The sequence below is a fragment of the Camarhynchus parvulus genome, chromosome 1A (genome assembly GCF_901933205.1).
Source record: "Camarhynchus parvulus chromosome 1A, STF_HiC, whole genome shotgun sequence".
Lineage (NCBI taxonomy): Eukaryota > Metazoa > Chordata > Aves > Passeriformes > Thraupidae > Camarhynchus > Camarhynchus parvulus.
Window position 1 is genome coordinate 66774163 of NC_044586.1, and position 27754 is coordinate 66801916.

General features: G+C 44.4%; 1 protein-coding gene across 2 annotated transcripts in view; it reads left to right on the top strand.

The window, feature by feature from the left end:
• Positions 1-395: 395 nt before the first annotated feature.
• Positions 396-27754, top strand: part of PRKCQ (protein kinase C theta) — a 56795-nt gene continuing 29436 nt past the window's right edge. Inside the window, exons 1-7 of one of the 2 annotated variants that reach the window (XM_030960717.1) lie at positions 396-566; positions 17904-18292; positions 19458-19583; positions 23815-24014; positions 25218-25278; positions 26886-27048; positions 27676-27707. In XM_030960717.1, the coding sequence (XP_030816577.1) occupies positions 19466-19583; positions 23815-24014; positions 25218-25278; positions 26886-27048; positions 27676-27707 (574 nt within the window). In that variant the 5' untranslated portion in view covers positions 396-566; positions 17904-18292; positions 19458-19465. Of the gene's footprint in view, positions 567-17903; positions 18293-19457; positions 19584-23079; positions 23232-23814; positions 24015-25217; positions 25279-26885; positions 27049-27675; positions 27708-27754 lie in introns of those variants that run through there. The other variant, XM_030960719.1, reaches the window with a different exon arrangement.

Consider the following 27754-nt stretch of genomic DNA (forward strand, 5'->3'; position numbering starts at 1 on the left):
CTTGCGGGGGCGGCGGGAGCGCTGAGCCGGGCTGTGCCGAGCCGGGCTGGGCTGAGCCGGGCTGGGCCGGGCCGGGCTGGGCCGAGCCGGGCTGTGCCGAACCGGGCTGTGCCGAGCCGGGCTGTGCCGAGCCGGGCTGTGCCGAACCGGGCTGTGCCGAGCCGGGCTGTGCCGAGCCGGGCTGGGCCGAGCCGGGCTGGGCCGGGCCGGGCTGTGCCGAGCCGGGCTGGGCCGAGCCGGGCTGTGCCGAGCCGGGCTGTGCCGAGCCGGGCTGGGCTGGGCCGGGCTGGGCTGGCCTGTGCCGGGCGGAGCTCAGCAGAGCCGGGCTGGGCTGGGCCGGGCTGTTCCGAGCCGTGTTGTCCCAGGCGGAGCTCTGCAGAGCTGAGCTGGGCTGGGCTCTGCAGAGCTGAGTTTGTCTGTGCCGGGCTTAGCCGAGCCAAGCACAGCCAAGCCGGGCTGTGCCGGACGGGACTGCGCTCAAGCCAAGCCGAGCAGAATTGAGCCGAACAGGACTGATCCGAGCCGAAAGGGGCTGATCCGAGCCGAGCCGCGCTGCGCGGCAGCAGGTACGGGCGGCGGAGCGGAGCGGGATGCGCGGGGGATGCGCGGGGGATGCGCGGGAGATGCGCGGGGGATGCGCGGGCAGGGCCGGGCAGGGTGTCCCGCTGCAGGGCGATGTGCCAGGGCCGGGTGGGATCGGGAGGGAGAATCTGTGCAGCAGCACCGGGAAAGTTGAGGGCATTGCTTGGTGCATTTCAGCGTCGCTTGCTCCGCTGCAGCCATCGGCGCTGCTGGTTCGGGGTTTTAAAGGTGATAGCCTGGTATTTGTCCGGAGAGTTGTGTTTTATTTATCTTTTTACCTTTAAATAAGAGTTTAAATTGCTTTCGGCTTCTCCACCTGGTGTCTCTTGCGAGTGTTTGTGGTTTCGCCATCACATTTTCCTGCCTTTAAAAGAGCGTGTTGTTTTCTCCCGTGTATCTTCGTGTAGCAGAAAAGGGGAAAGTGAGAAACGTAATGAAACAACTACAATGAAACAACGACTACAAAAAATGAAAAAATGAAACAACGACTACAAACAGTTTTAGTCAACAGAGTGAACAAACTGGGGAAGATAGAGGGAAAGCCCTTTCTCCTGCTGGGCTCAGTGATGATTTGTAGGTGTTTCACGGTTACAGCAGTGTGTGATAGGACAGACAGAAAAGTAGTTCTAGAGGCTTTGCTGCATCTCAGCGGCTGGGTATGTATCACTTTGGGGTCGAGTTTGTAATGTTGTAGAAAGAAGAGCTGCCATACGTTTGAGAGCAGATTTGGGCAGCTGAAGAGGAATGAACCCTCCATCCCTCCTGCCCTCCGCAGTGTTTGAGCTGCGTTTCCTTTCGGAGGAAGGGACTGAAACCCCAGCCCGGCTGAATTCTCTGCTACACATTGAACTCGAACACAGCTAAACTCTTGGGTGTAATCAGATCCTTTCTACCAGGCAAGTAACCAACTTCTCAGCTGCACTTTAATCTCCAGGAGTGTGATACATTTCAGAGAAGAAAGCTTTTTACAAGCTGGTTTTTTTTTTTTTCATTTGCACCGATGAAAGAACAGTAGCCAAAAAAAAAAAAAAAAACCAAAAACCGACTTCAGCAGCTGAAAGCCACTCAATTGAGTCATGCTAACAGCAGATTATTTAGTAGGGTTACTAGGGCAGGAAGAGATAAAGTTTCACTGAACTTGTTATTAAAAAAAAAAACACACAAAGGCGGGGGGAGCAGCAGAACTGTTTGCAGAGAAAAGGGCAATGTTCAAACTTTTGTGTTCTTGAGCAGCCAAGTCCTTGAGGCCCTGCGTGTGTGGTTCTTTTGTATTTCTCTTTTTATCCTTCTTTTTAATTTAAGAAAGGACCTCACATCCCTGTTGAGGCCACAAGGCACTGTGAGTTTCTGGGGAATGAGCTTTAGGAGCAGACTTGAGGGACCAGTGAGGAGCTCCTGCTCCAAGGAGGTTTTTGTCCCACCTGGATGTGGTGGAGCAGGACTGCATCCAGCTGGAAGTACCAGACAGCCTCCTAGGATGCTGCTTTCCTGGAGTTCACCATGGAGCTGCCCTTGCCTGAGCTCCTGACATCAGAATTGAATCTGAATCCCAGTGTTGTTGCCTCTGTCTCTTTTTTGCTGTCTCGGCTGGACATGACACTTTGGTGTCTGCCAGACACCACTTTGGTGTCTCTTTACTTTCCAAAGCTCCCTGAGCCCTGCTGGACCCCTCATTTTCCTCACATGCCTCTTCAGCCAAGCCCCGTGTGGGCATGAGGTGAATTAAGCAAGTGATGCTCAGCCTGTGCAGAGGTTTTGGCCTGGAAAGAGAATCCCTGCCTTAAGATGATGCCACAGTTGCACTGGCACAGGCAATGCAGAGTTTAGTTAGACTTTCCCCTCACTCTTACATATATTTTATGATTTGGTTTTTAAGGCTCTATTGAAGGTGCAGATCTCCCTCCTGAACCTCTACCCTGCAGCTCAGCAGCCCCCTGTGCCCAGGCTGGTTTCGTGCTCACGTTGCTACACTGGGGAAACCTTTTCATTTTCTTTTTCCACCCCGAGGAGAGCTGTGAGGGTTATTACACCGCCAGGGTGGAGCTAACTAAGCTCTTTTTTTCCTGCCTCAAGTGTGTTTCCTTTCAAAGAAAGTTACTTGGTTGATTCTCAGAGCTTCTCACAGGAGCAACATGTGCCTCAGTATCCCATCAGAGATGGAGAGCTCAGAGGAAAGAGGGAGAGGCAAGGAAGGAGGGATGGAGGGAACAAGAGAAGCAGCTTAGCTTTCCCAACATGCCAAATTTTTATTTTTCTTCCTTGGGATCTTTTGCACGTTAGTCTCTGTTTCCACATGCTCTGAAAGATGTGATATATAACTTCTGCAGGCAACTTTTTGGTTTCTTATTACCTGAGTTTGATTGCAGAGAGCTCTGCAGCAGCCTGGGAGGGAGGTGAAGAATGAAGCACCTTCCAGGGCTTGGCCAGGAGAGCTGTTCTGCTCTTGGCTTTTTTAATGCATGCGTTTGTGGATCCGAGTTAAAACACTTGGCTGCAACTTCTGCTGTGGCTTCCCGTTTTGCTGAAGCCTGGATTTGTGTAAACAGAGTGTTGTTCTTTGCCTGAGCTTCGAGAAAGTGACTCTTAAAACAGAAAAGGAAGGGAAGGTCAATACAGGAGTATGAGCATCCTAAACGTGTGTGTGTGAAACCATGGAAAGGATTAATCAGAGCCTTGAGCCTGTAGTCACAGGTGCCAGGAGCTTTGCACAGCTCCCTCCCAGGGTTGCTCACGTGCCTGTTCTCACACAGAAACGTTCCCCAGATCACTCTGGTGATTGACATTGGAAGCAGCCTGCAAACACTCACTGGCAGTTTGTTTCCATCCCGCGCTGTTGTTCTCTCTCTGCCTCCTTGCCTTGCATGCAGCTCCTGGTTGGGAGGAAAACATTGGCAAAGGCAGCCCAAGCTGCAAATCCTTCTCTGTAGCCAATTGCACAGTGTTTTTATTGTATCATGGCTTGTTTGTGTCAATTTTGTGATTTATCTGCACCGTTGCTTCCTTGTGTTAACATTGTTATTTATCAGGCCTCTTGGAAATTTTTCATTCTCACCACCAGCCAGATCACACCCAGCAGCAGAGATAACATTTATTAACTGTGATGGTGAGAGTGGAAGGGACCCAAATTACTTTTCAAATCACACCCAAGATTGCTGTCTTAGCAATGGATAATTCCTCTGGTTGCTATCATACCTTTTAGTAACACCATTGCTTAGGAATGGTTCTCTGGGCCTGAGTGTGAAATCCCTTTTTCTGGGCTAGAGTGGTGACATCCCTTTTGGGAGTATTTTTATTTCCACCTCTGTGTAAGAACATGTGCTGTGTTTGGGCCAGAAATGCTGAGTGGAGTAATTGTGCAGTTTTAAAGGATGGACCCAGGGTGAGATGAAAAGAAGCTGGTGCAGCTTTCACTAAACTGTGCCCCATCTCTGTCACCACATGTGTAGTGAGGATGTAGGGCTCAATTATCTCTCAAGTGAATTTCCTGATATTTATCTGAGCTGTAAAGACCCATGAGATGTCCAGGGGATGAGCTCAACGTGATATCTTTCTGTTTTGTTTTTTTTTTAAATGGTCATTTCCATCTCACATTTGACCCATTTTGGGCTGGATTGTTTCTCAGTAATCAACTGCCTCAATTGTTACAGCATTTAGTTTGCTTGGCATTCATTGTGGAGCAGTGTATCCTCCTTTCCTGATCATCCCACTTATCTGCAGGAAATAAAAATACAGCATTTGCATAGGAAATACCAATGCTAAAAGACAAAAAAGTTTCTGGTTGATAAACAAGTGAGGAGAGGGAGGTGATGGATCTTGGGCCCGTCCATGGATGATATTCAGCCTGATTCTGTTAGAATCATAGATCACAGAATGGTTTGGGTCAGAAGGGACCTTAAGTTCATCCAGTTCCACCCCCTGCCATGGGCAGGGACACCTTCCACTATCCCAGGTTGTTCCAAGCCCTGCTCAATCTGGCCTTGGACACTCGCAGGGGTTCTTAATGAGAAATCTGCATTCATTTACCAAAATATCACCTCCTGACACAGACAGGGAACCCACAGTCATGAAAAAGATCAGTTTTCATCCAAGGTTAGCAGACCATGGAGAGTTAAAGGAAAGTATTTGATATGATGACTAGAGGAGAAAGTTAGAACATCTTCCGTGATACTTAAAGAAATCCAAAAATGGCATTAAAAAACTTTTTGTACTTATCATATTATAATTATCAATAAATTTGTCAAGTGGGAGGACTGTTCCCATAATTTAAACTGCCCTGACAGGAGAGGGGGATGAGACCACACATGAATCCATAAAAACAAGTTAATTCTATAAACATATATATATTCTTACCTACAATGTGTGTGAGTGAAAGCAAACTTAGCACAGCTAATGGTACATAAGGAAGTAGAAAAGGTGAAAGGAGGAGATGGAAAGAAAGGGGAGGTGTTGCAGCCTTGTGTGTAGCAAAATTGCAGCTCTTCCTGGGCACACTGATCTGCTCCCTGGTAAGGTGTTCCAACAGCAGGATCTAAGCTGGAAGCATCAGGGTTCACAGACTCAGATGGCTTTGGAGGACAAGAGAAATTGAGGAGTTTTCCTTTCCAAAACACTGAAGATGGTCAGGGTTTTTTTAAGTTTTTTAATGGAAAATATTTTGGTCCACAACAAAGATGTTTTGATTCTGAGCTGTTTTTGTGTCTTGTAGGAATTTAGTTAAAGATGATGGGTGCATTTCTATTCAATTTTTTCCTGGGGCTTCCAAAGTGCAACGTGACATCTTCATGTAGTGCAGAAAGGTGTTGGCTCTGTCTCCAGTGTCCATAGCAATAGTGATCAGGGATGATGTGGATCTGTGGATAAATCTGGTTGGCAGAGAGAATGAAGATATGTGGGAACCTTATGGGTAAGTCATTACAGTTAGTTATTTATCAAAATATTTCAGACCCTACAGCAAAACCCATCACTTTGCTTCAGAAAATACCCATATTTTTTAGTTGGAAAAAAGTGGTTCTTTATGCTAACCAGAATTTTCTATGGCAACAAAAAGCACTTCTCACCACCTGTTACCCATGAGTTTCACCATTTAGAAAGGCAGGAAAATGATGTTTGAAACTGGCTTGAAAAGGTGATCCCAGACATTGGTAGTAACTTGGGAGAGGGTGTGAGTGTGCCTGCAGAAGTGGAACCCTGGGCTGAGGAGGTGATCTAGACCTCAGACTCATCAGGACTGCAATCTGAGGCAGGAAAATACCTGAGTGGAAAAAAAAACCTCAGAAAAAGATGGTAAGGAGGTGGGTATAAGATAAGTCTGTGGTGAGAGGAGTGTGTGGGGCTGGAAGAAGGATGAAGGTTTAAGGTACAGACTCAGCTGTGTTTATGTCGGAACTCAGGGCATCCCTCTGGCTGTCCAGGATGGCCAAGACCCCTGCCAGGGTGCTCAGAGACCCTGGCACAGAGCCCAAGACCCCTGTGGTTTTGATTATGACCCATGGAGCAAATTACTAACCTTAGATGAGGATCTGCAAGCCACTACAGTTTAAGTAGAATGATCATGAATTTATCACAGGGTGAAAAATAGATTTGTGGTGTTTTTAGAATGGGGATTCAGGGGGCAAGATGGAGGGATCTGGGTGTGTCCAGCCTTTCTCCTTCTTCTTCTTCTTCTTGGCCTCCATCTTCTGCTGTGATGTTGGCACTTTTAGATTGGTTTAGAGTAGAAGCTCACTGTCTGACATAGGTGATAGGTATTGGGAAGTCATTGTAAATAATGTACACGTAGTTTTTAGTATAGAAAGATAACACTGCCCCAGGGGAAAGCAGAGTGCCTCTGTCTTGCTGAGTGGACCTCGGCTGGACAGGAGAAACAATTTTCTAGATAAGATACAATAAACGACCTTGAGACCGAGAAATGAAGAGTTCTGACTCCTTCTTCGAGTGCCGGGCTGAGAAAAGAGACTTTCTGATGTATCTCAGGGTCACTCTGAGCAGCAGAAGCCCAAAGATGTTTAGGTCTGGCACGTGTTACTGAAGGGCTTTGGTGGTAAAGGTGTGGCTGATGAAGCAGTGGGGGATCAGAGCAATGTCCAGGAGCAACCTGGTCTGGTCCAAAGTGTCCCCCTGCCCATGGCAAGTGATCTTTAAGATCTTTTCCAGCCCAAACCATTCTATGATTCCGTGACGTATGAGGCATTTGGAAGATACAGGAAGAGTACAGCAGACAGCTAAAACCCTGAAGAACAGCTCTAAACCAAGCACAGATCCCTCCCCTGTCATCACACCAGGGTATTTTACTGCAGAGCAGCCACCCACCCAGGCCAGGAAGTGCAATTCCTGTCTCAAATGTCATTGCACCACATAATTCTGGACAAGCAAATAAACCCAGTCCATCTCAACAAGCAGAAGGGCTGTCCCACCACTGTAAAGGCCCCCATTTGCTGCGAGTGTGGGTTTGGTGTGGCTCATCTCAGGGATGCAGGGATTGAGCGTGGAAGAGGATTCTCAAAGCAGACTGGTTGTAGGGCTCTGGCTGAGTTGTTGTGTGAAGTTATTCTGGGGTTTTTTGTGAGTAAGGAACCCTTCTGACAAATGTACTCCTAGCTCTGGGCTGACAGCAAGGTTTTTCTTGGGTTTAGTAGGGGGATGTTTTATCTCTGCCTGTCCTCATTGATGCAGCAACTCATCACTTTGTTCTCAGTTATTTCTTTGGGCTCAAACACACAACAGCAGTTGCCTCATTTGGGCTAAATGACTGATGGAGAGGTCCTAATCTATACAAAATACCCAGATATGTGGCCTTAATTTTATTTTTTAACCCCAAAAAACCCTAAAAAAGTAAAAGAGGGAGAATTGCTAGAGAGTGGCAGCAGAATTGTCATAGAATCATTGAATCACAGAATGGTTTGGGTTGGTAGGCTTCTTCAAGATTGTTCCAACCCCCTGCCATGGTGAAGGACACCTTCCACTAGACCAGGTTGCTCAGATCCTGGCCTGGAACCCCTCCAGGGATGGGGAAGGAGATCACACACTCACATAAAGCTGGAGTGACTTTCCTGGACCATGCAGGTGTGTCACAGCTTTGCCCTGGTACAACTGAAGCCCTGATTCAGCTGGGTCTTTTAATGACCTTTTTAATGATTTTGAAATAGCAGATATAAATAAATATATATATAAATAATATAACAATATATAAAAATATATATAGATATCCATATATATCTATATAAATATAAATAGATATAAATAGATATAAATAATATAACAATTCCCAGGGATATTCAGGGACACCACAGGCAGCAGCGGGATGGCTGCCACCTTCCCATAGGGGCCAAAATTTGGGATCACCCAGTGCCATAAATCCCCAGGAACCTGACTCCAGATTGTGCTGGGAGCAGAAGTTTAACTTCTGTCTGGTTTCAAATCTAAACTTATGGATGATTAATTTTTCATCTGGATCTGAGCATTTTGTTCTGAGGAGGTTTTTGATGTGGTGATTTCACTTTGCTGTGCAGTTTCTGTGTGCTGGTGAAGCTGCTCCTCTTCCTCACCTAAATCAGCAGCAAAATCAGGGACAGCTGAGGTGGGAGGAGAGCCTGAGTGAGAGGGGAGGCATTTTGGGGCTGATATGTCAAGAACAGAAAGAGCAGCTGAGGCTTGTGGAGATCTGCTCTGACTTGTGAATGGGATTTGAAAAAGGTTATCCATGGAAAACAGACAAGTGCAGCTGTGGGAGTCACTGCTGCTTGTCTTGAAGGATTTTGCATGTGCTGAGGGCTGAATTCACCCAGGTTTTCCCCTCCCACCCTTACAGTAACACTTGCTATTTATGTTTTGATTTACAACATGGGTGAAATAGTAAAAACTGTGCATCCTCCAGCTTCCGTTTTCAGCTCCCCTGTCCCTCTTCCCCCTCATGCCAGGGGTGGGTGTCAGGACAGCTACAGACATTGTTATTAAAACAATCAAAACATTGGTTAGGCCAATAAAAACTCCAGAGAACAGCCCTTTTTCTCCCTGGCCCCCTCCATCAAAATGTGGTGATTCTCTGCAACGTGTTTTGTAGTGAAATTGGAATAGATGGTGCTTTTACCAAATCTCTTCATTAGAAAATTCAATTATACAGCTTCTATCACTTTTCCTAGTTCCTAGTCATCAGCATTGTCCTCCTGCCTTTTTTTATAGACCAGATTCAAACCCCATGGAAAGTAAATAAAGGTTTCTGTGCATTTTGGTTGTACTTAGGGAGAGCTGTAAACCATCCCATCCTCAGCTTTTTTTTTTGTCTCTGTCTGCAATACCCCTGTTAGCTCCTGAGGGTTTAAATGCAGAATAAACACCCATGAGCTGATCCCTGAATTAACTGAGCTTCTGGCAGGTGAGAGCCATCCCCTCTGGTGTCAGAGCTGGGGTATCAGACACACACCTCCACCTGAACCAGGCTTCCCCCAGCCCTGGGGGAAGGAGGCATTTGAGGTCACCAGGCATTTGACCCATTTCAGTCAGCAAGATGGAGATAATGGAAACTGAAAGCCCAGCAGATCTCTTTCTTTCTGCTGCTTGTGAAGGGGCCTGGGGTGAACAGAACACATGCAAATGGGTATGGAGGAGGTGGGAGAGCGAATGTCCAAAGCTGGGGGTCAGGAATTGGTTTGTTTGGGTGAAGAGGAGAGGGAAGAAGCCTTCAGTGTGCCCCAGTTTGGGATTTTGTGAGTGTACCTGGACATCTGGGTGTGTGACTGAGCTTTTCTGTGGCCAGTGGTCTGTGAGGAGGAGCGGCACATTCCCTGTGCTCTGCACTGCTGAGGTGAAGCAGATATTGTCTGCATGTCCATGATTTCCCTTTTCTCACAGTGTAAAGATGAACTCATGAAGGTTTACTTAAGCAGCCATATGGTGATATAAAAAAAAAAAACAAAAACCCTCAGAAACTAAATTAGAAACTAAAACAACAACAACTAAACAGCCCAAAAACCTGATTCTCGCCACTTTGGTCTAAAATTAATTTTCTCTGTGTTTTATATTTTATTCTTCATCCCACTGTGTGTGCTATATCCCTCCCAGTCAGGGAGATAGCTAAGGGCAGAAGCAGAGAAAGAAACTGGTGGGTAAATGATAAAGTTGATGTGAGTTAAATGGTGAGTGGAGTGGGAAGATATGGAGAGCTGGAAAGTTTCCCAGGAACTGATCTGGAGCTCTGACACTGAGAATAGGGCACGAAAATATAAATGGGAAGAGGACTTTCAGCATAACTGGAGCCAGAGCTTCTTTACTTAAGTAGAAGCGCAGTTTTAAATTAAAATTTAAATTGAATATGACTAAAGAAGAGGAAATGATATATCAGAGTTTATTTAAGGAGGTGGCTGGAGTCCAGAGGCATTGGGAGTGGGAAGGACACAGAAGGTGGAGTTGGGATGGTGCTGACAAGAGATGGCACAGATGTGGCATGTGAAATTGAGGGGAGCAACAACAACAACAAATTGGGGGTGATTGTAGTGAAGCCATGGCAGCAAAAATTGATGGAGCAGAGAATGAAGGCAGAAACTGTAGATCTGCCAGCATCTGCTGTGCCAAAGAAAGATTTCTGATTCTGATATATATTTATGTAATTATATTTAGCAAAATAAACATCAAGTTTCAAAGGAGTGGAAAAGGCTGGATTACCTGAGTTACCCCTGGTCTGTTCGCTGTAAAATGTGAGTTGTGCCAGGTGCTCACAGGAGCAGAGGTCACTGCAGAGTTCCTGGGAGGATTTCAGGCAAGGAGGAGGCAGCTGAGGGCTGTGGACCAGAGCTGGGCTCGTGGTGTTGGGGTGTCTGAAATGAATGATCTGGATAATCTTTTTGCAGTTCCTATCTGCTGAGCTTGATAAAAAAAACATACCCCCAAGGAGATAGCAAAGCACAAATTCCAGTGCTGCAGAGGAGTGAGGAGGAAACAGTGATTCTCTGTAAATAATGGTGCAAGCTCTGGAGAAACATGGGATCATCTAGATCAAAATCAGTTTCCTAAAATACAAACAATTATAGAATGGTTTGAGGTGAGAGGGACCTTAAAGATCATCTCATTCCAAGCCTCTGCCATGGGCAGGGACACCTTCCTCTATCCCAGGGTGCTCCAAGCCCCATCCAGCCTGGCCTACATCTCCAAATTCCATTTTGTCTCACAGAAATCAGGTGTGCGTGTCCAGTGTGGACTCCAGTTATGATCTGAGTCTCCTGAGACAAATTTGCCCATTTTTTGAAGAGTGTATGGTAACACCAAGCACAGGAGAAGCTTCACTGCTGACAGATACCTCAAGGGTGAGGTAGACACAGTCTGCTGGGTGGCAGAGGGGTGAGTGAAATGCTCTTTTCCAGCCCAACATTTCTGTAATCCAGGGTCCAAATACCCTGAGCAGATTTCTGGATTAAACAAAGACCTTAAACACCTCCACTGCTGAATTAGGTTCATCACAGTATGAAACTGTGCCTGCACAAGGAAGGATGTTCATAAGTCTGTACCCCTGTTTGGGATTTTTTTTCTTTGTTTTTAAGAGAAAGAAAATAAAAAATAGGTGCAGATGCTGGCACTGGCAGGAAGTCAGTGCATTAAAAAACATCCTGGTACGAGATGGTGAAGTATTTAAGGACACTCCACCTGTGTCATTAAAAAAAGCACCAAAAAATACCCAAAAGGCCAGAGCAAGAAATCTGTGAACCAGTGCCAAAACCATGCCGAAGTAGAGAAATTTCTGTGCTAATGAACAAGAGGAACAAAAGGAAAGGACATGTTGTAGCTACATCTCAGTTTGGGATGTCTTTATTTCCCTCATTACATTGAAAAGCTCTTGAAAGAATTTTGTGTTCAGTGTTTTTTAAACAGTGTTCTGCCACTTCTGGTTTGGTCAGTGTTTGTTAGCAGACAATTAAAACCTGAAAATATAGTAATAAAAATGATAGAGAAGTACAATAGGGATAATAACTTTGAAAACATTTCTTTTGAGCTTGTGTGGTCCAGTATTATAGAAATGAAGTGATACAGGAAAATAAATTAACCATAAGTTTTCCAGGAAAATAAGGAAGCAAAATTGACAAATTGCTCTTAATACACTGGACCCCAAAAATGCACAAAATAAAAAAAAGTTTTACAAAGGAGAGTAAACTGAATAGCTGGGCATTTTTCCAAGAGTACAAGTGAGAAAGATTGCTTTGTTTCAGGATCACACATGACAAAAATTCATTAAATGTGAGGAAAAAGGGATCAGACCTGGCTTCAGAGACAGGATCTGGAGGGGTTTAATCCAAAAAAAAGATTTTATGGGTCTGCCCTGCTTCTCTTTCCAGTTTGCACAAATAACAAGGATTTCAGCTTTAAACACCCTGCCAAGGTAGACAAATTCATATTGTCTGCTAGAAAACAAAAGGCATCTCTGAGAGAGATTCTCCTTCTGGTGTAAGAATTTGTATCCTCTATGAACAAATTAAAGAGTGCTCGGGGCTGTTCCTGTGCACTGGACCCTTTTTCCATTTCTAAGCACATTCCAGAGTGGATGGTTTTGGTGTGGGGTCCTCCCCCAGATATTTTTCACTGTCTCTCCAAGCTGTCATCACTGTTAGACAGGAATGCATCTGCTCCTGGACCAAACCCTAAAATCTGGATCCTTTTACCCTGGGCAGCTGAACACCAGTGCTAGGACTGACCTTGGCCATCTTTGTGTAGCCATGGGGCAGGAACAGCAATTCCAGGATGGGTTTGGCTTTGTTTGAAGTGCCCTCTTTAGGAGGGGAAGATGCACCCCTAGAGAGGTTTATATCCCTGTCCTGGGTGTTCTGGGAGCTGGGCTGGCAGCCCATGTGTGCAGTGCAGTTGTCTCTGTACATTCTTGTGAATCCACCTTTAATCTCTTCACAGGCAGCCAGGCTAGGATTTCCCAGCCTCTTTATCCCAACCAAAAGGCAGTTGCTGCACACCACCCCTACACACATCATCATCATCATCACCATCATCATCATCACCACTCCTGCTTAGGACAGGCCCCACATCCCTGCAGGGTCAGTCAGAACAGGGGGTGGATGCAGCTGCAAACTCGCTGCTCAAGCAGAGGAAAGAGAGGTTGTTTTTAGAGAAATCTGCTCTAAAGGGACATCAGGCTGTGCTGGAGGACATTGGGAAGCTGCAGTGTGGCAGGGGGTGAAAAGCTGAACAAAATCCTTGGGCACAGCCCGTGTTTAGGTCAGGCTGAAGGAATTGTTGTGTGGAGACCTAAGGGGAGATAGCAAAGCACAGATTCCCTGGTTTTAAGGCCCAGCTACATATGTGTCCCTAGAAAGGTTGAGGATTCCATCCTAGGGTCCATGGATGAATGTAGTGACCACTGGCATTGCCAGCAGCTATTCCTGCAATTCCCCAGTGGGATGGACACCAACCCTTCTACAGCTGTAAATCTGTTCACATGTGTTAACTCCACTGTGGCTTAATCATGTTTAAGATCTGAAGATAGACCTGAGGTTCCATTCTTGCCTTGTGCACCACAAATGCAACAAAAGAAAACCCCTGAGCTCAGCAGAGCCCAGACAGAGTTTGTAGGGTTTATATAGGAGATAGATCCTGTTACCAATTCACACCACTCCCTCCAAACACAGCTCCACAAGACATCCCAGAGGGTTTTAAACAGAAATGTCCATCCCTGTGCCTGACACTGGCTAGAAAAGCCTTCAAGCCTCATTTCCAGAGGGGAAAGAAATGCTTTGCCCAGGTCTTCTGCATCTGCAAGTGATGGGAAAGGGTTTGTGTGGGGAGCATCACCTCTGTTTTGAAATCAGGTGGTCCCAGGAAGTTTTGGGAAGTTTGGGAGTCTGACATTGTACCAATCCCATCAGAGACTGCTGGTCCTGGCTTGCCTCACTCTCTCCCTCCTCTGCCTTTGGGAGATGCTGAAGATGGGGTGGCTGAAAACAGAGAGAGGGAAAATCAAAGGCTCTGCAGCTTCCCCTCCTTTCCCTCCTCTGATCCACATCCTTGCCAAAGGAAAGCGTGAGAAATGCTGGATGGCACCCAGAGGGGTTCTGAACTTCCTCCTTCATAGGCAGGCTGGTTTGATCTCCTTGGAAATAACAGATGATAGGGGCACCCAAAATGAGTCACTGAGGGGAGTTATTTAGATCCCCATTCCCTCCTGTTTGATCTGTGGGATATGAGGAGTCAGGGGATGGAGAAACAGCCATCCCTGCTGGTGTTCAGAGTTGCTCTTGAAATCTGCAGAAGGCTTTGAGGTGTGTAATGCTCATGTGCAGGTCTCCACCAGCCTTACAAACAGATCTGTGCAGGGTCAGGACCTGCCTTTTTGCTGGGACATGCCTTGGAAAGGGGTTGAAGGAAAGTTCATACCCTCCAGCTATAACTCCTGGATCCTTTCCCTCTTAGTGATGCTGATCTGGAGATTATGAACTCGTTTTGCAAGCAGTTTTGCCTAAAAAAAAAAAAAGAGAGCTGGAAATGTTCCCTCTGACCTTGAGAAAATGAGAGTTTGATGACATTAGGAAAGCAGCATCTCAAATCCAGAAATATTTCCCTTTTCAGTTGGCCCTTGTTCAATAAATTGCCATCTTTACTGTGTCATACATGCATCCATTTTCAGCCAGTGAAAGGCAGAAGCACCAATCCCATCACAGGCAGCTGTCCTCCATCCAGATCTTCTGCTGACTGGGAACAGGAACTCATTTCTTCCTCTCTACTTAGCCACAATTGATTAAGGATGTTAAGGAGTTTATTACTTCCTAGTATTATCTGGGAATGATTTCCATGTGTTGTATTATTCTCCAGAGTGGGCAGAGCTCCCCAGTGCCAGTAAAGTGGGGTGCAGCATTGCTGAACCCCAATTAGGTTGTGTTTAAGGTTTCACTGGAGGAGAGGTTGCAGGTGGCCTCTTACAGAAAGCTGCATTTCATCCTTGGTTTCCAGATACCTCACAGGATCCTTTCCACTGGGAAATTAAGCAGACACTCTCCATAGCCAGTGCAGCTGTTTGTGGTGTTAAATTAAACTGCTGCTATTGCAGAGAGCCGTGCTGGAGCTGAGCTGGTGCTTAATTGTTTATGGCCATGGATGCCAGCCAAGCAGCAGTCCTGGAGTGGCAAACACTGGAAATCTGACCTGGAAAACAGATGTTTGGGCCAAAGCCAAGGTGGTTTCAGGAAAGACAGTGGGAGAGAAGAGGGAAAAGCAGGAAACCGGTTATTTGTCTGATTTATTGGGCGGCGTAAAGAAATCCACCCCAGAGCAGAGTGCTCACACGAGGCTGGTACAGCAGTAAACTCTGGTTTTAGCAAGCTAGAGCCAGCCTTTACAAGGCTTAGGAGGGCAGCTGTTGGTTTGTCAATGGTGACTCTTGCTGTGCCCAACCCACGCTGGTGGAAAGTTCTCACCTGTTTTCTGGAGGCTGCAGAGCATCTCCTGCAATAAACTGGTTTTTGTGAAGTGCCAGCACAAGTCTCTCAGATTTGATACTTTGAAGGGATCCATTGAAATTTTATGGTTTGAGGAATCTGATCAAAACTAAGTCTTGCAGTGAAGGTGCTTCATGTGAACAGACCATCCCCAGGTATTCCCATTGGCTCTCAAAGGAGGGAAATCTCACACTGGTGGTTCCAGCTCAGGAGCTGAGGGTGCCAATTTCCCTCTGTTCCTCTCTCAGGAGCCCAGAGGACTGCCTGATGTGATGAGGGCAGCTGTTGGTTTATCAGTGCTGACTCTTGCTGTGCCAAACTGTTAAACTGTTTGCTTTGCAGCTGGTAGAAAGTTCTCATCTGTTTGCTGTAGACTGCAGAGCATCTCCTCCAATAAACTGATTTTTGTGAAGTCCCAGCACAAGTCTCTCAAATTCGATACATTGAAAGGATCCATTTAAATTTTAATGGTTTGAGGAATCTGATCAACACCACATCTTGAATGAAGGTGCTTTATGTGAACACATCATCCCCAGGTATTCACACTGGCTCTCACAGGAGGGAAATGTCACATTGGTGGTTCCAGCTCAGGAGCTGAGGGTGCCAATTTCCCTCTGTTCCTCTCTCAGGAGCCCGGGGGACTGCCTGACATGGGGATGCAGGTGCTGCAGACATCTGGGTCTTGGCTTCAAAACTCAAGAGGTCACTTGAGCTTTGAAGTGACCTCTTCTTGTCCCCCTCTTGTCCCCCTTCTTGTTCCTCTTCTTGTCCCCCTGCTTGAGCTTTGAAGTGACCTCTTCTTGTCCCCTTCTCCTGCCCAAGCAGGGACACCAGAAGCTGCCCTGGATCATGCCCAGATGGTTTTTTAATATTTCAAGAGTAAAGATTCCACGACATCTCTGGGATACCTGATCAGGAGGTGCTTGATTGCAGAGAGCCAAAATGAAGAGTTGCACTGGAGGAGAGGGAGGGAACATCCAGAATTTTAGATGAAGGAAATTTTTAAATGCCACTACTCAGGGAGCTGATCCACAGACCTGAGCAGGTGTCTTGCAGCACATCCAAGCTGTGATTTTTGGAGCAGTAATAAGAGTATTTAGCAGGACAAGATGCTTTCACAGTTCTGCCTATATGTTATGAATACATTGATTTAATTGAAGTGTGATGAATTGCAGCTCAAACATTTAGTCCTAATTTTATTTCTTTAGTACTTGAGTCAACAGTGTCACCACATTTTACTGCTGAGGAGCCATCAAAAGATCTTTGGATTCTTGTAGCAACACTCATGTTCTTAGATGCCCAACACACTGAGTAATAATTCTGACTGCCACTCTGAGCTTTTAGAGCGGAATTTGGAAAGTCCTGGTGAGGGAATGCTTAACCCCTTGCACTTCCTCCTGCTCCTGCTTGTGGAACAACAGGTTCCTAAAGCCAGAGGTGTAGGAATTAGGGATTTGGAAGAGGATCATAATTTTCTCTTGCCCAGCAGTGACCAGAATTGGTGGAGTATGGTAGAGGCAAAGAGGACATTTCTGTTCACACACAGAGGTTCAATTAAGATGTTTGGGCTGTTGGTTTTAGTCTTTGCCCATTTTAGCTTTCCACACTGATGATCCAGAATATACAGCTCCTTGGACTTCATCTCTGCTGCCAGACACCCTTTGATTTGTTTTTCCTTTTGTCTTTAGACTTCATGGGCTTCTTGTTTTTTAAAACAAAGGAAATGTCTAAGTAATGATAAATGTCTGCATCTTACATAGAGGGAAAAATATATATTGAAAACTATAAAATATATAATATATTTTTATATATATTATATAAATATATATGATTTATAAAATATATATACTATATAATGTATATTATATATTTTAATATATTAATATTAATATATTATAATATATAATATATTTATATATTATAATATATTTATATATTATATTGTATATAATTGATATATATTAATATATTATAATATAATATAAATACAATATAATATATTTTAATATAATATATAAAATTTTATAAATTATATATATTTAATATATAAAATATATTTTAAATAGATATAGATATATATAATATATAATTTCTTTCCACTGAAGAGATTTTTTCCCTTCTAATTTTGATCAGATTTCTCTGCTTCTGACAGTTGAGGCAGAACTTTTAGCCTTTTCTTGCCATGGAGCACTCACAAACCACTCACTGTACTTCTCTGCAGTGCCACAGGTCTAGCTGTGCTTGAGGATCTATCTAAATGCAAGTGGCTCTCCAAAGCAGCTTCATCAGGCCCTTGGCTAATGTGAAACCTCCTTCAGAGATGCTGCCCTCATCCAGAGGAGAACAGGATTGACCTGGTTTCCTGCATCCAGCCCCACCTGGTGCTTTGCCTTTCCCAGCTTTTGGGACTTTGCAGAAGCTCTGATGTTTTCCTGGTTGAGGGCAATGCCACATCCATGACCTCTGCATTCCCAGAGATACACTACAGACATGAGTCACAGGACATCTTTCTCTTTCTCTGCCCCATCCTCTCTTCCCCAGATACCTGATGGTTTTCTTCTCTTTTAAGGGCACTCTCCAAGAGAGTTTGTGACTTTTTTGCTGTTTTCCTGAAAACTCAGCCTGGTTGTTGGCTAACACAGCCAAGAGCTCAAATGGGAACAAGAGTCTTCAGATGCTGTTTATTGTATAAATTGGCCTGATGTAGAGTAGTAAATTTAGGGGAAACCTTCTGGGAAGGCAAATTCTTTGTCAGAGAACATGGACAGTTGGCTTCATGAGCCATCTGTGTGAGAAAAAGTTGGAATGTGAGTACTCAGTGCTTGTGAATACTCAGCCAGAAGATCTGGTGTTCCAGTCCCAGCAATAACTGCAGCAGTTTGTCTTTGTTTTATAAAACAGGAGGAAGGAGAAGATCTCATCAGATCCAGGATACAGGTGGAATAACAACCTCAACCTGGCCATGTGCTGACAAGAAGTTGTTCTGGGTTTTGTAGCAGCCCCAGACTTTTGTACAAGGGGCTGATGGAAACTCCTCACTCCACACTGCTGAGGAAGAGAGAGGACACTCAAGGAAAGGGCTACATCTTGGTTCTTCAAGTTCTCCTCTCTCCTTGATGGTCTTGCCTCTTGTGTCCTTGAACAGAGAGGCAGGTTTTGAAGTCAGCCTGACCAGAGGAGCAGATATTCATTCAGCTGAAAAAGACCTTTTCATGTTGTCCACAATAGTGATGAAAAGAGAAGCCCCTCTCAGAGACTGAACTCATCTGTCAGGAAAATACCATTTGCAGGTAAGAAAATGCTATTCCCAGCAAAAAACCTGGAACTTCTTCCAAGTGAGGCTAGAGAAGCTTCCCTTCACAAAGATCATTTTTATGTGTACAATGCAGAAGAGACTTGGCTGCATCCCACACCACAAGTCATTCATCACACCACATCATTCATCCTTTTGCTGTTGTGCTTGAACAATGTGTCCTTGTCAATACATTTGACAGATAGCAACTGGTGATAGCACTGATGACTTTTAACTCTGGTGGTCCAAGACAGACATCTGCAGCTGAGTTCAAAGTGCCTCTTGCTCCCCATTGACTAGAAGAGAAGCCAGGAATGACAAGCTTAGATGATGAGACAAAAGTTGGGTGGTAAATCCCAGTTTTGAGCCCAGATGGTAAAATGATGGGCACTAGCTACAGCAGTTAATAATTTCTGGTTTCACTAAGTCTTCTCTCTAAAGGATTTGAAAGACCTTGCAGAGAAAGTTTTGTAGTTTTTCAACCCAAACATTTTGTAGTGTTTCCTGGCACCTTGATTGTATTTGTTTCTGTTTTCAGCTGCTTAAAATAAATCCTGGGGTGCTGCTTTTTCTGGTGGGGTATTTTGTTTCACTGTCTATACAGTGTGGTTCATGTGAGCTGAACTTTCTCTTTATAGCTTCACTTGTGAATGTGGTTCAGCACCCAGGAATGCCTGAGCTCCTTCCCATGCTGTATATAAATAGTGCACAGTTATTTCACAGTTTCACATTCAGCTTGCAGGCTTCCAACAGTATTCCCAAACCCCCCTCTACTCCCATAGCACTCAGGTTCTTGATGTGACTCAACATCAATTACAGCAGAGGTTCATCCCAGGCCAAGCAAGCTCTGATTTGTGACTCCTGTGCATTGTCATCCTTGTTCCCGGCGGTCGGCGTGAAGTCAGCAGTGCTCAGGGCTGCTCCTGTGGGTTTTCCCAGCCCTGTGATGAGTTCAGCTCCGTGGTTAAGCCAAGAGCTGAGCTCCAGTACCTTGGGCACGTCCAGCAGTGCTGGCTCAGTCCGTGGAAGGAAGTCAGAGAGGCTCCAGCTGGATGGATAACTAGCGGCCGGCGCCCGCTGCCCGACGGAGATAAGGGGCTGCTCAAAACCAGGGGAAGTTTTAGACTCTGTCCCAAGTGTTGCCTGTCTCTTGTTTGGCACAGGACTTGTCATGTCTCCCTTCCTGCGGATTGGTTTGTCCAACTATGACAGTGGCCCTTACCTGCCATCCCAGGGGGAGGTGATTAACCCCTACTGCGCCGTGATGGTTAAAGAAGCCGTGGAGTCAGGTAAGCGGGTAGGGGTTGAGTGTGGATAGGGACTTCTCTAATTCATGTCTGTGCTTTTCTGTGTCATTTCCTGTGTGTGGGTAACTAGAATGAACCATAAAAAAGGTTGGCTTGGAAGAGACCTCAAAGATCATCCATTTCCAACCCCACTTTGTAAAGGATTTGTGAAGTCCTTTGTGTTTCAAAGCGCAAGTTTGGGTTTGGCGTGGTCTGCAAGGCAATCTGATTTTAAGATGGTGCCAGACAAATCTGTTTCTCCAATTTGAGGATATTATCAGCTGCATTACAAGCCCCAGCATGTGACAGAGCAGATGAGCCGAGCTGTATTTGGTTTCACCCTTCCAAGACCAGTTGTTGGTTTGTCAGTGGGACTCCAGACAGGTGAAATCTGAGTGAGCTAAAATATTCTGGCAGGGCCATCTTTGTTAATCACTTTTTGGGGAGAGACTGACAGACCCAGCCACTTCCATAATTAAAAAAATAAAAAAGGTACTCAAACAGCCCAGTCTCTGCAGAAATAGTTAATTTATCTGTGTAATTGCTGTGCTGTGTAAAAGGTTTGAAAATGAAACCTTCTGAGAAGCTGTTTGCTGTGTCTGGATCTACGGATTGTTGCACATTTATCCTGATTGAGCAACACTGATGAGTCCTCCTTCAGAAAACATTTGTTCTATGTCTTATGCATTAAAATAATTCCAGTGAAAGGACGAAAAGTTCTCCAGTTGTGCTTTCAAAGGATCATGAAGAGCAAGACCTTCAGTGTTAGGGAGTTACTCATATCGCTGATATTTAGCTTAAATCTTTGATAAATTTCTAATTTGACTGCTGTGATTCTTTGAAAAATAAAATCCACTCAGAAATCCCTATTTATTGAGAATCCCCATGACTGTATTCCCCAGAGGATGTTAAAGTAGTTTAAAAAAATTAGAATTTTAAAATAGTTCAGTATTTCACTGGAGTTCATTTCTCGTTTAAGAGTCAGCATTTATCACATTGAACTTTGTCTTGCCTTAAATGATACTTCAAATAATAATGGAAAATGTGGTGAATAGTAAATTCCAAAGGAAAGAAAATACTGCATGACAAGATATCCCTAAGATCTCACTTTTATCAGAAAATGCATTCTATTTTAGCTCTGTGCAGAGCTTGACTGTTTGCTTTAATGAGGCTTTTGAAAGCCATAATTCAAATTGAAATCTGTGTCAGTTCAAAAGTGAATAAAATCAACTTGGTCAGAACACTCCTATATTTATTTGTCTGACACAGAGCTGAAAGTGTTTTCTGGCATCCAACAAACACAAAACTATTTTCTAAGGGATATAATTTTAATACTCCTCGGAGTCAGTAATCATTATAGTAATTATAATTATTTTAATTATTACTGTAATAATTATAATTAATTATTTTTATTATTATTATTATAAATCCTCTTCCAACAAGAAATGAAAAATTGTGTTTGAGGGAACTTTTCTCCATTAGTGAGGGCTGAGCATAGGAAAGTGACTTTTTGATATTAGGAGATTTCTGTTTGCTGGGATGAAATTTCATCTGGTGGTGGCTCAGAGCATGGTGGGACAGAACCTCCTGGGACTCCTTCACCTCACCCTCCCCTCCTAGGGTGGGCTGAAGCCCCTGTGGGAGGTGTTAATCTGCTGGAAGGTGTTTAAATGTGAGGATGGACAAGTTTACCTTAAGGGCACTGAGGAAAGTGAGGCCACCACAGAATCCATCCACCCTATGATTCCCAGGTACTGATGTGTGAGCAATCCCAGCCTGAGGAACACATCCATGAGGAGTGTGGTAAATCACACCCTGGAAAAGCTCCCCCCCTGACCACACAGAACCACTCAGAGGTCTCTGTCTGACGTGCGGGGAGATGAGCCTGACTCCAAATTGCAGGAATGCTCTCCGTCACCATCCCAAGGAGCTGTCATGCTCTAATAGGCTTCAAGAAGGCAAAAGGTCTCCAGACAACCATTAACTAAATACATTTGAGGTAGAATCATGGAATCATTAAGATTGGGAAAGACCTCCAATAATGTCAAGTCCAGCTGTTAATCCAACGCTGCCAGTTCCACCACTAAACTGTGTCTTATCCCTGCTTCATGATCATTTTTCTTTTGGTCATAATTTTCTCTCCAGCTCCCTGGTTTGACAAAGCAATTGCTACTCATTTGTAATGGGTTAAAAAGAAATATATATATATATATATATATATATATACCTGATACACAAATTTTGGCTAAAATTTTGGCTTGACCAAGGAGTAGGAGTGGACCAGCTGCACAGCCGGTGAGAGATGCAAATCATCCTGGCCTTGTGCTGTGACACTTGGCCATGAAGAAGTTTTTTAGGGCAGAAATGGTTGCTGAGCAGGGCAGGACATGCCTACGTGTTCAAGGCCAAGGAACAACCTGGTCTAGTGGAAGTTGTCCCTGCCCATGGCAGGGGGATGGAACTGGATGGTTTATTAAGGTCCCTTCCAACCTAAACCATTGTGTGGTTCTATGTTTGGCGCTGGCAAAGTGTGGGGTTTTTTGGTTTTGTTTTTGGTTGGTTGGTTGGCTGGGTTTTTGCAAACAGAACGGTGGCAGATGATAAATGTGTTTCCAAAACCAGGGAGTTTGATTTTGGGTTCGTGCCGAAGGCTGTGCCTTGTCAACCAGCCATAAGGAAAAGATCATTGGTCCCCAGGGATCTGGGAGTGTTGAACATCCTCTGTGGACACAGGGATGTCGCAACAATACCATAGTGAAGAATTTCAGAAGTTCTGGATAGATCTTGGGCAGCTTTTTAGTTTTCCACTTGCTTATTTTCTAAAAGGGACCTTGTCACATTATAATGCAATCTGAAAAAAAACCCAACCAAAAAAAACCTGAAAAACAAACCACACCTCCATACAGTTGGAGGTGTTACAGCAATTTATAACTGATGACAAAATATTTCAGAAATTATGTGTGCCTCTGAGATATAAAAAGAGCCTGCCCTTTAAAAGTGGGTTCTGCCTTCGCAAGCCACCTGGCCGGGTGCCATTTTGCCACCTGCCTTGGTGACATTTGCTTCATGAAGGCTCCTGCTCCGTGTTTGAACTCAGCAAAGCCTCCAGGAAAAGCTCTCCCAGCCACAGTGGAAGCTGCTCCCCGGGAAAGACAGTTGCAATTTCATTTTTCAGGAGCCTGGGGTTAGATTAATCCCTGGCAGAATTCCACAGCCGTCAGCAGGACGCACCAGGGGTGGCTGTCTGATCCCGTATATTGGGCAGTTCATTCACATTCCAGGGCTTGTTTATTTAAGCCTGGTGTCCTGGAGTGCAGCACAAATGAAAGCACTTGTTTTGCAAGTGCTGTGTTTCACATCTCTGGCTTTTTCACTGATGCAGCAAAGAAATGATGGTCCTTTACTGAGATTTCTGTTTTCTGGGATGCTGGAAAGTTTATGTCTCATTTTTGTCTTGGATTTCTTGTGAATTAGTGCTCTCATTTAGGGAAAAATTTTCTTCAGCATGTGTTTCCTTCCAGCTGCATGTTCTTTTCCATCTGGGATTATTGGAAATAGCAGCAGGGCCTTTAGATGGGGGTCACAGGTCTGCTGCTTTTTTTCTCTTATTCCTTCAGCTTCAGCATTTGATGGGTTGAATACTTGCAGAGGGTAAGTGTGATATAGAATTTACCTTGTGTAAGCATCCAAGACTTTTACAGGGCTGTATGAAGAAAAACTGGTTGTGTGAGATAAATAAATCTGGCTGAGATTCTTTTCAGAGAGACACAGTTAGAGAGAAACATCTGCAAACCTCAGAGATACCTGTATTTTTACCCATCACCATATTAAGATGCTGTGAAAGAAGAGGAATTAAAGATTCGGGGAAATTTGTTTCATTGAAAACTCTACATCCCTGTGGGATAGTTACAGGTCTGCAAGACTGTTCATGTTTTAACATCTTAGTTGGCTACTGGGCTGGACATTAATCCCAAAGTGCACCCAGCTTTTGGGGGTTTGAAACAAACCTGTCTCATTTTGCAGTGCTTTGGGAGAGGTGATAAACAAGGTAGTTGTGTGGGATGGGATTCACCTGATTAGAAGTGGGTGTTTATGATGTTGGGGTCAGCATTAGAGATCTTCTGAACAGAACTGATGGGGCCAAGGGTGGAAATTACCTTTTTTAGGGTAAAAGTCTGTATTTGGTCTCATGAACTGCCCTCACTGCATGGACTTGTGTTTTCCCTCTCAACAGAGAATGGCCAAGTGTATGTGCAGAAGAAGCCCACCATGTACCCACCCTGGAACAGCACTTTTGATGCCCACATCAACAATGGCCGGGTCATGCACATCGTGGTCAAGGACAAAAGTGCTGAAATGGTCTCAGAGACCACAGTGGAGCTGAAGGTGCTGGCAGAGAGGTGCAAAAAGAGCAATGGGAAGACAGAGATATGGGTGAGCATCACTCTCTCCTCCTGCAGGATGTGCTGGGGAGCTGCTGCAGGGTAAGGGGAGGTATCCTTGTGTCCATGCCAGGCTGTGCCTGTCACCAGCAGTACAGTGGGGACTGGCTGGAATAATGTTTTGAGACTACTTGGGCATGACTTGAGGGAGAGACTTGTCAGAAGAGAAGAGCTTGGCACTTTTATTTTAATTGAAACCCTCCCTGTGCTAGTGAGGGTCCTGCTTCAGGTGAGCTGTGCCCACGTATTAATCTTTGCTGAGGAAACCCACTGGGAACAAATGTTAGTATGACTGGCTGAACATGAGTTATTTTATGTTCTCTGGGGAAACAGCTTTAAAAATTTTATCTGATATCAAGTAGCTGATTCACAGCTGCCTGAGTTCAGAGTTGTGTCAGAGCAACTCCTTAAAAATCACTGAAGTTATGGTGGTGTAAATTTGAACAGTCTTCACAAGAATGCTGAATGTAAGGTTGTGTTCCCTGCTAGTCCAAGCAAGAAAGATCCTGGCAGAAATCTTTAAAATGCAGTATCCAGCTTATATATAGTCCAGTGGATTCAGATTTCCAAAGGCACTTATGGATGATGAGTAGGGTAGGTGGGAATTGTCAAGTCCAGATGGAAGGCCCCAAAAAATGCTGAATCACACAGAATGCCTGGGTTGGAAGACACCTTCAAGATCATCAAGTCCAACCCAGCTCCAACACCTCAACTGGACCATGACTCCACAATAATGAGCTTGTAGGATCCCTCAGGTTGACTGTAAAGATGTTAGACTTGCAGAACTGAGTGCCTAAAAGATTTCAGCATCACCTGTCTGAAGCTGGCTGGGTTTTTTTAACTGCTTCCACTTTCCCCTTGCAGGATCCATTGGGAATGAGTTTTTTCTATAGATAGTGATGGTCCTAATTTGGTGTCTAAAAAGCTGCCTACATCTTCTGTGGTTTAATCACATTCTTCTATCATGCTGCTCTGTGTTTGATATGAGGCGATCAACCCTCCTCTCTCTGTAGCTGCTCCTACCCTACTTTGCTGCCTCACATGGGTATGAGCAACCTGAAAATTAGCATTCATTGCTATTCATCAGTTCCCAGTGGGAAAAGGAGATCGCTTGAAAGTCATCTGAAAAGATTTTTCCTTCTCTGAATGACTGTTTAATGGAGTTTTTTTCTTGTTTTTCACTTATCTCAACCAGCTAGAACTGAAGCCTCAAGGGCGAATGCTGATGAATGCAAGATACTTCCTGGAAATAAGTGGCAAGTGATTCTGTTTGTTAATTTATGGCTGTGATTTCTGGGCTGTGGGGCAGACAGGGTGTCTTCACTAAAAGCAGTGCCTATGTTATTACTGACTGATCCATGACAACAAACATTAACTGCTTGAAATGAAAACTCCAGAAAAGTGATTTTTATTGTGTGGTGACTATTCTTCTGTGATTTGCAAGGCAGATTTTTTTGGCTGGTTTACCACTAAATGGCAGATATTCCCATTATGCTAAACAAGACAGAACAGATACATAAGGAGGCAGCTCCCTCTGAAATAATTCTTCTTTATGTTCTACAAGAAATTCATGGAGGGGCTGGAGCACATCCAGAGAAGGGAATGGAGCTGAGGAAGGGTCTGGAGCACCAGGAGGGCTGAAGAAGCTGGGAAGGGGGCTCAGCCTGGAGCAAAGAAGGCTCAGGGGGACCTTGTGGCTCTGCACACTGCCCTGACAGGAGGGGACAGCTGGGGATATGGGGCTCTGCTCCCAGGGAACAGGGACAGGAGGAGAGGGAATGGCCTCAGGGAACATCCTCAGGTTGGTTCTTAGGGAAAAATTTCTGTAGAAAGGGCTGCATTCTGCTTTGTTGAAGGAAATGGGTTTAATTCAAACGCTTGGTCTTATTCTCCCATCTTTGTTGCCAAAATTCTCATATCCTCAGGTGTAAGATGTAGCTGTGAGGTGCAGGTATCTGGAAGGCTCTTCCAGTTATAGAAACAGAGCAGCCCTGAAAGCAGCCATGGCCATGCTGATATTTTCTTAACCATCCCTACCTTTAATGTGGACTGGACTGCTGTTTGTGTGTTAAAAGGGGTTAGGGAGGCCAAAGCATAGAAAATGCAAGCTGTGCTTCTATAACAAATATCAAGATCAGCATCAGATCATGCAGGGAGCCAGTTCCTACAGGTTACCTGAGTGACTCACTGTGCAGTGCAGGAGTGAAACTAAGCAGAGATTGATTTTCTGTGCGAGTTTCAGATCTGTAGGCAGAAGCAAATGTAGAAGTGCACATGAAATCAGAATTGGTTTGTTTGCTGTCCCACAAAGTTTAAATAACTGTGAATAACAGCAAGGGCACGCAAATAGCAAGGCAAGTGTTGGCATGGAAAAATAACAAGAATATCCTGGGACATAAATACCTGCTTACTGACACATGTATGTGCACACAGTAAGGACTCTGTTAAATACCCGTAAATATATATACACACACATATACACGTGTGTTTGTGTCCATATATCAGTAATTATTTTATGTAATTTCATCCTTTTTAGGGCATGCTTCTTCGGTGCTGTACAAAGTCAAAGTTTTATGTTTAAATTACCACTCCTTGGGAAGTTTTTGTTCTAGGTTTCAGGAGAAGTGTTATGAATTATCAAGAGAGCTCACTGTCTGAAGTCTAAAGTCATTTTAATGTAGGAATGGTGGATAAAAACCATCCAAACAAGACTTTTGTGTGTTTCCTAAAATGGTATTTCTTTGAGTATTCATTACCATGAGTGAATCATCAGCTTCAGTCACGTAGTATTTGGGCAATTTGTATTTTCTGAAGGCACCTGCTCAGGACAGGGTACACTTAAATACTTTTCCTCTCCTCCCAGATGCAAAGGACCTGGCTGACTGTGAGACTGAAAGCTTCTTCTCCTTGCACCAGCGCAGGGGAGCCATCAAACAGGCCAAAATCCACAATGTCAAGTGCCACGAGTTCACAGCCACCTTCTTTCCACAGCCCACCTTCTGCTCTGTGTGCCACGAGTTTGTATGGTAAATGGAAAAGGATCTGGGCTTCTTCTCCTTTGAACCCCAGGAACCAGTTCTGGTGTCACTGTGACACTTGGGAATGGTGTTTAGTGTTGGACATGGAAATGGGCAACATTTGGGCAACATGGGTGAGATCTGGGTTAATGGTTGGACTGGATGATTTTAAAGGTCTCTTCTGGATGATTTTAAAGATCTTTTCCAAGCTAAAAGATTCCATGATTCCCTGTTTAATATCTGTGCTCCTCCTGTAAGTCCCTTGGCATATTATGTTTCAAGTTATTGCATTACTTTAAGGATGCAGTTTGCAGTTGTAATTCCAACTGTGAAAAATTCCCCTCACTTTTTAATTTAGTTTTTACAAATATTTTTGGGTTTGGCAAAATGCATAAGCATTTCTCATTGGTCCAGTTTGCTGTTTGGGTATCATGAAATTCAGAGTGCTGAAAAGACTGTGAGAACTATAGAGAATCACTCCACCATTAGATTAAATGAGGATAATGAAATTAAATAATCTCTACAAAGAGTGATAAAAAGAAAAGTTATTTTGTTCTTCTTCTTTGATAATTATTGCTCTTCTTCTACTGAGGCTTTCAGACAGCTCAGGATTAACCACTGCTCTGTTCATTTCAGGGGTCTGAATAAACAAGGCTATCAATGCAGACGTAAGGAACTTTCTTTTGTTTTCTTATTGTCATTATTTACTTAATCT